The 6,806-nt window shown below is 35.3% G+C and overlaps 5 protein-coding genes across 5 annotated transcripts; 2 read left to right on the top strand and 3 right to left on the bottom strand.

Moving 5' to 3' along the window:
• Positions 1-310: 310 nt before the first annotated feature.
• On the top strand, positions 311-916 carry EIN_180980 (neud protein, putative; the record flags this gene model as incomplete). The annotated part of the gene is made up of 1 exon (XM_004260684.1): positions 311-916. The coding sequence occupies one exon, from the start codon at positions 311-313 to the stop codon at positions 914-916; it is 606 nt and encodes a 201-aa protein (XP_004260732.1).
• A 75-nt stretch (positions 917-991) lies between these two features.
• On the bottom strand, positions 992-1,861 carry EIN_180970 (protein phosphatase 2C, putative; the record flags this gene model as incomplete). Its single annotated transcript, XM_004260683.1, has 1 exon — positions 992-1,861. One exon carries the CDS (start codon positions 1,859-1,861, stop codon positions 992-994), a length of 870 nt encoding a protein of 289 aa, XP_004260731.1.
• A 428-nt stretch (positions 1,862-2,289) lies between these two features.
• On the top strand, positions 2,290-4,015 carry EIN_180960 (RNA-binding protein, putative; the record flags this gene model as incomplete). Its single annotated transcript, XM_004260682.1, has 3 exons — positions 2,290-3,005; positions 3,057-3,536; positions 3,592-4,015. 3 exons carry the CDS (start codon positions 2,290-2,292, stop codon positions 4,013-4,015), a joined length of 1,620 nt encoding a protein of 539 aa, XP_004260730.1.
• A 293-nt stretch (positions 4,016-4,308) lies between these two features.
• On the bottom strand, positions 4,309-4,686 carry EIN_180950 (hypothetical protein; the record flags this gene model as incomplete). The annotated part of the gene is made up of 1 exon (XM_004260681.1): positions 4,309-4,686. One exon carries the CDS (start codon positions 4,684-4,686, stop codon positions 4,309-4,311), a length of 378 nt encoding a protein of 125 aa, XP_004260729.1.
• Positions 4,687-5,793: 1,107 nt separating this feature from the next.
• Positions 5,794-6,786, bottom strand: EIN_180940 (hypothetical protein; the record flags this gene model as incomplete). The annotated part of the gene is made up of 1 exon (XM_004260680.1): positions 5,794-6,786. A coding segment is annotated over one exon (993 nt), but the record flags the coding sequence as incomplete, so codon positions are not given.
• Positions 6,787-6,806: the final 20 nt, after the last annotated feature.

Raw genomic sequence — 6,806 nt, 5'->3', positions numbered from 1 at the left:
TTAATATTAATACTATAATAATTGTTTAATTTTTTTTTTGAATTTTTAATTAATTTAAGTTTTTAAGTTAATAATTTTAACTTCATGTTAAAAAAAATATTCACCATAAAATACCATTTTTCTATCAATTATTTGGTAGTTATATCGGAATCAACTTATCAATAATGTTTGTGAAATAAATTAATAAATTAATTCAAGAGCAATTAGATTCCGATATACATTTATTTCAAGACTTAGCTTCTCTTTGAGTTGCTATATTTAATAATAACCATTTAAAAACAATATAAAACTTGAATGACCAAACGACCGAATGGCAGACCACGTCCCAACTGAACGCGAATTGATGTTATCTGGCAAATTATACGACAGTACAGTTCCTGAATTGGTCAATGAGCGCCGTGCTTGCAACGAGAAGGTAATGGCGTTTAACAATGAGCTTCAAGAAGAGAAGCGTGATGTTATTCTTCGCGACATTCTCGGTACCTGTGGTGAAAATGTTACTTTTCTTCCTCCGTTCCATTGTGATTATGGGAAGTACATAACTGTCGGTTCATCCACTTTTGCAAATTACAATTTAGTTGTCCTCGACGCAAGTCCAGTGAAAATTGGCAGCCATGTTTTGATTGGTCCCAATGTGACTTTAGTAGCTGCCACTCATCCCACTGACCCAGTAATAAGAAATTCATTACTCGAATATGGCTTTCCAATCACCATCAAAGATGGCGCTTGGATCGGAGCAAATGCAATAATTATGCCCAACATCACCATCGGTGAAAATTCCGTAGTCGGCGCTGGCAGTGTAGTGACGAAAGATGTTCCAGATAATTCCATAGTAGCTGGTAACCCTGCCAAATTCATAAGAAAAGTCGATGAACATCCAGGATGGACTCCCGAGGATCGTAACATCCCTTTATAGGACTTTTACTCTAATTGATTTGTAACTCAATTCCATTGACACTCAGGCAATCAAAAAATAAACACAATGAAGTCACTATAACTTAATAACAATGACGGTGATATTATCTGTTGACCCCTTCGAAATCGCAAGTTGAGTGAGTTGTTTCGCTACCGCCTCAAACTGTACCCCTTCAGTCTCTAACACCTCCTTGACTTTTTCAGCATTAATCCCATCCCACAGGCCATCACATGCTAATACTATATATTTCATGTCACTGGTGACTTCAGCAGCTTTCATATAAGGCGCAGAGACTATCCACTGTTTAATATAATGATCACCAAGTGCGCGAGTGACTGCAATAACTCCATTCACTCTCCCAGACATGATAAGAGCTCCAGAGTTTTGTAATCGTGTGATCTCTTCTGAGTTTTTTGTGTTGTGTTCCTCAGACATACACGTCACTCCGCTTGTTGACAGAATGTAACCCATTGAGTCTCCGGCATTCGACATGTAAATCGTGCGCTTGTCACCAAATTTGTCAATGATGCACATCAAAGCGCACGAACCGGGGTAATCGATTTTGTTATCTTTGATACTGAGGTCGAGCTCCGCATAGATATCTTCAATTTTTTCTTCTATTGCGATGTCGCGCTTTAATATCTCCGTCACCATCCCTCCGACTATCTTAGCTGCGTGTTGTGATGCTGTTCTCCCACCATGCCCATCAAATATACAGTACAACGAATAGATGTGGCCATTCAGTTCAACAAGGGGGTCCATAATGAAGTGTGCGTCTTCCATTGTTCGGCGTCTCGGGTAATTTTTTTCCGACGCAACAACATATTTCTCAACAGTAAGTGGTTGGTTTTGTGTTGCGACACTTTGTTGTGGTTGCGATGGAGTTGGTTGTGTTGATTGCGTTTGAACAAGGGTTGGTGTTGCTTCGGGTGTGGCTTCGGACATGATCTTTTTCAGTTCTTTAAAATTGAGGAAAAAACTTTTTCTCTTAATTATTTGAGTTGTCATTTTTTTATTATTTTTTTTATACAATAAAAAAAAATCTCAAAAAAATGTCTAATTATAATAGTAAATCGATAATTAAATAATAAAATTTTGTTAATACTTTAATTACAGTCTTTTTTTGTCGATTATAATTTAAATAATAAAGTAGTAATAAAATTTAGTACAACAAAAAAGAATCAATAACTAATATAAAAATGGTTAAAATATAATAAAATGAAATTATTAATAATTATTATTATTATATTATAATTGAATTAACAAATGCACTCTTCCCGATAATTTAAATGTAAATGATGATAAATATCCATTGAATTATTTAAATAAAAAACGAAGAATAAAAAACCCTAAAAAAACTTGGAAAAAAAACGATGTCGAAAGAACCAAACACAAAGCAAGTTGAAAAAGACAACACGACGAGTATATCAAGTAATGAGGTACAAAAGAAAGAAGTGAAAAAGGAAGTTTCTGGTGTTGAACCTTCAAAGAAAAAGTTTAAAGACAAGAAGAGACCAATGAGAGTGATTCGTATTGAAGGGAACATAGCCAAAGTCGAAGTACTCAAACCCGATTCACGCATCAAAAGAGACGAATTTAAAAAACATGAAATTAAACAAGAAATAAATAAAGAAATAAAAAAAGAAATAATTAAAAAAGAAGAAGAGGATGAACCACAAGTTTCGCAGTACATCGAAACAACTAAAAAAGTCAAGAAGGAAGAAAAAAAGGAATCGAAGCCAAACACTAAACCAATACGAAAAATAACTCGTGAAAACAAAGAGAAAAAACGGGAAACAAAAATAATTGATCACAGACCTGACGAAGAAACACTGAAAAAAATCAAAGAAGACCTTGCAAAGACACCTCTGTTCACTATGAAGAAACTCCCAGAAGATGAAAAACAAAAACAGAAAATTGAAAAAATGAGGAAAAAGATCCTTTCGATGGCAGAGCATTGTCCCGAGAAAGTTTTATCGAGTGAAGAACTTCTGGAACGACGAAAGAAGAAAAATGCCGATGAACTGACTCGGACTATTTTTGTTGGTAACATTTCATTTGAGTCAACTGAAGAGGCTCTTTTGAAGAAGTTTGTTTATCTCATTTAGTATAGTATCCAATGAGTTGAAGTAACGCTTAGAATGCAAGAATTGGGTGAAGTCGATTATTGCAAATTGTGTCGTATCAAAGAGAATGGGAAGAGTAAAGGAACGGCGTTTGTGTGTTTTAAAACAGCTGAAATTCGCGATAAAGTTTTGAAAGACGCGTACGCTTTTATTGACACTAAAGAGTCGAATGTTGTTTTCGAAAACAGAAGACTTGTACTCCAAAAAGCCATTTCTCGAGATAACATTTCCGTTGTTAGTCTGTTCAAAAAGAAAAATGCGGACTTTGATATCACAAAGAAAGAGTTGATCGACGTTGGACAGAAGACAAAAGAGGAGTATCTTCAGTTGGGATTGACCCCACTCGAGACTAAAATGAGACTGAAATCACAGATGGAGCGAAACAGAAAGTTGAAGAACCCTAACTTCAAGATCAACCCACTTCGTGTCGTTGTGAGAAACGTCCCCCGTGCAGTAACAAACGATGAACTTAGAAGCCTCGCGAAAACTTTTGTGTTTGTTCTTTTTGGATTTTTAGAACCACGTGACGGACTTTGTATTAACAAGCAGCAAAAATGGACGAATTTCAGACATCAAATCAGTTGAAGGTGATGAAGGCAAGTTAGTTGGCTATCGATTCATTAGGTTCACCAACGAAATGGATGCGCGCAACTTTATAGAAGGTGTGAATGAAACGATTCGATTTAAACAACGCAAAAGAATCATGTGTGAGTACAGTATTGATGATATGTTGAAGCTCCACAAATTTGAAATCGCCGTCAAACAACGTAAAGCCGACTTTGAACGTGTTAAAAAGCTCCAGAAAGGGAAGGAGATGCCGTTTCGACAGGTCCGTTTCTCGATTATCCCATCGAAGCAAGAACTTAAGAAGGATTGGAAAACAAAGAAGATGGTCATTAAGAACAAGAGACACACTCCAAAGGGTGTTGAACAGGTCAAGAACTTCAGACAGAAGAAGGACATTTTGATTTAATTGAGCAGATTGATTTGAGACTTCGACTCTGTGAATAGACTCTTGATTTTTTCTATTAATAGTTTTTCTATTACCAAAAGTTTTAAAATAAGAAAATACAACTCCTCTAGTTAAACTAATAATATATTTCTAATTGTAACTAATATGAATTGTTCCAAATAGGTATGCCCCTTCAAAAATCAAGACACCGCACGAAAAATGAGGTTAATAAAAGGAAATGAAACGGAACTATATAATTATGGTAAAATGAACAAATAAAATAGAAAATGTCCAACACGTGGGTATAAACAAAATCAATAAGAAATTCGTCCGCATCCAAATCTTTTGAAGTTTCTGATTGTCTCAAGAACAAAGGGATAAGCGGTCTGGATATCAGTGTCAGGGAACTGTAAGCCAAGGATTCCTTTGACGTGTTGGACAACCATTTCGTACATGTCTTCAAAATCAATGGGGTCGGAGTCTCTTGGAGATGAAGGACAAACACTATCCTTGTCTGATGTAGTTGTCTCCAGAAGTGCTTTGGTGACTAATAAGAACACAGCCTTATCTAAGTCTGCAGCGAACTTCTTTCGTTCAGTTGGAGTGAGTTGTCGTGATGGCTTTGATAAAGCCATCCGCCCGACTTTAGTCCTCTCTGCAGAGGGTTTGGAGTTAGTGAAAGTGTCTCTCATAGTTCGTGTCTGAATGAATTAGTCAGTTAAAGATCTGTTAAATGGAAGACCTTGTTGTGTCGTAAGTCCCTTGAATTTTTTTTTTTTGGGTTTACTGTTTCAGATTTATTTCTTGATTTCATTTCCAGTTTTTTTTCTAGTTCACTTCGCATCCTTTACTCAGGGAAGTCGGCGGTTTTTGTGGAATTAAGTTCGAGATGGTCGTACTATACTAATACTATTGGTGAACTAAATATGAACTAGTCCAAATTTTCAGGGTTTCCACTAATTATAGAACACACTTGGAGCTAATTTTGGAAACGCGAGAAAGACTATAAAGCGACAATACTCCCGCGAGAAACAACTTTCGTTTTGAACAAAACACCCTTCCCACTCACTTTCCAGTCGGATTGAAAGAGTTCAAAGCAAATAAACTAAGAATAACATTTTTTTAGTTTCTTGAATTGTGGATATTTGTTAAAAAAAAATAAAAAAAGTGAAGGCATTTTTTTTTTCTGGTGGTTAGAAGTTTGGATTAATTGCAGTAGTGGTAATAATGGTCTTTTTTTGCTACGAAAAAATAATAAAAATACTACTTTATTTTAATAAAATATTAATAAAAATAATATATTATTTTTTACTACAAATAATTGTTTTGTTTAAAAATAATCTTTAAACTAATGATAGTTTTGAAAAAATATAAAAACTATTCTTATTATATTTGATTATTATAATAATAATAAAAGAATAATTATCAATAAATAATAAAAATTAAATTTTATAGTAAATAATCTATAACCAAAAAAAGTTGTGTTGTGAATTTCTTTAATATTTTTTTTCTAAATATATAATTAAAAAACATGTTTAAATTGTAGAATCTTCAAACGTTGTTCCTTTTGCAAAAAAATACACAAAAAATCCTTTAAAAAATTAGGAATTAGGTAATAAATCATAAAAATGGTAAAAAAACTGAAACAATGTTTTTCTAGCGTTTCGAAAAATTTCCCGATATATTACTGTTATTAACATCTAAAAACTCTGGAAAAAGTACAACGATTAGAATGACTCTAATGATAAAATATTAACATTGATTCAATATAAAAGAATTGAGTGATAAGAGAAAATAAATTACTCAAAGCTGGAATAGTTTGCACTCGACTTCCTTTTGAGGATAATCAAAACGACCACGACGGCGATAACAACAGCGCACATGATGTAGAACAACACACCGAATACGATCCAGCCGACTGGGACATTATTGTCTTCTTCTGATGAAGTATTGTCGTTGTTGCTTGATTGGTCAGAGTCGACGTAATCCATAAAGAACTGGACTTCCATAAATCCTTCTTCATCGAAGTTATATGGAGCAACGAAGATATAATAATCTTTATTTGGAACGGTCTCGAAATTCAACTTAGTTCCATGGACGTCGCAGGAGTATCTTACAGTGGACATGACATCAATGTAGTCCAACGGGGTGGAAATTTTAGCATCACCAACGGTATTTACCACACATCCAGAGTGTCTCAAGATAAAGGTATCCATAGTGGTCGACATTGAGCAAGTGTCAACGGAGACTTTCATCGCCTTGTCTGTGTTAAGTAAGTAATAGAGACCACGAGTCGTTCCAATGTCAGTCAATTCGGTCTTAAACGCAAGTCTGTTCAATACCAAGTATTGCTTGTAGAATTGCTTATGTGGGACAACGGTGGCAGCACTACACATGGAGTTCGCTGGGATCTCGAGAGCAAATGCAACGATTCTATACTGTTTAACGTTGACAGCAGCGAGTGCTTCATTGAAGACAGTCATAATGTAGCTTTGGCCTTTCATCGCATCAAACGACATCTGTGCAGCTTTGTGATTGCACAACTTTCCTTCTGAATTTGAACCAATGCATGTCGCGCCAGAGGCGCCTTGGCAACCGGTAGAAACCTCGACACCAGTGTCTATAACAGTCTTAGCAAAGCAAGTGGAGATATCTACTGGGACGTCATATGCCAAAGAAAATTTGTAGAAGTTTGCAGCGTTCAAGTTGTTTGAGCACACTCTTCTAGTCACAGAGTTAGAGAACGAATGAAGGGCAGTGTATGGCAACTTGATGTCCAAAGCGGTGTCACACTTGGAATATGGTCTGTTAG

The sequence above is a fragment of the Entamoeba invadens genome (genome assembly GCF_000330505.1).
Source record: "Entamoeba invadens IP1 unplaced genomic scaffold scaff_1105074725183, whole genome shotgun sequence".
Classification (NCBI taxonomy): domain Eukaryota; phylum Evosea; order Mastigamoebida; family Endamoebidae; genus Entamoeba; species Entamoeba invadens.
This window is presented reverse-complemented; position numbering and strand designations above follow the sequence as displayed.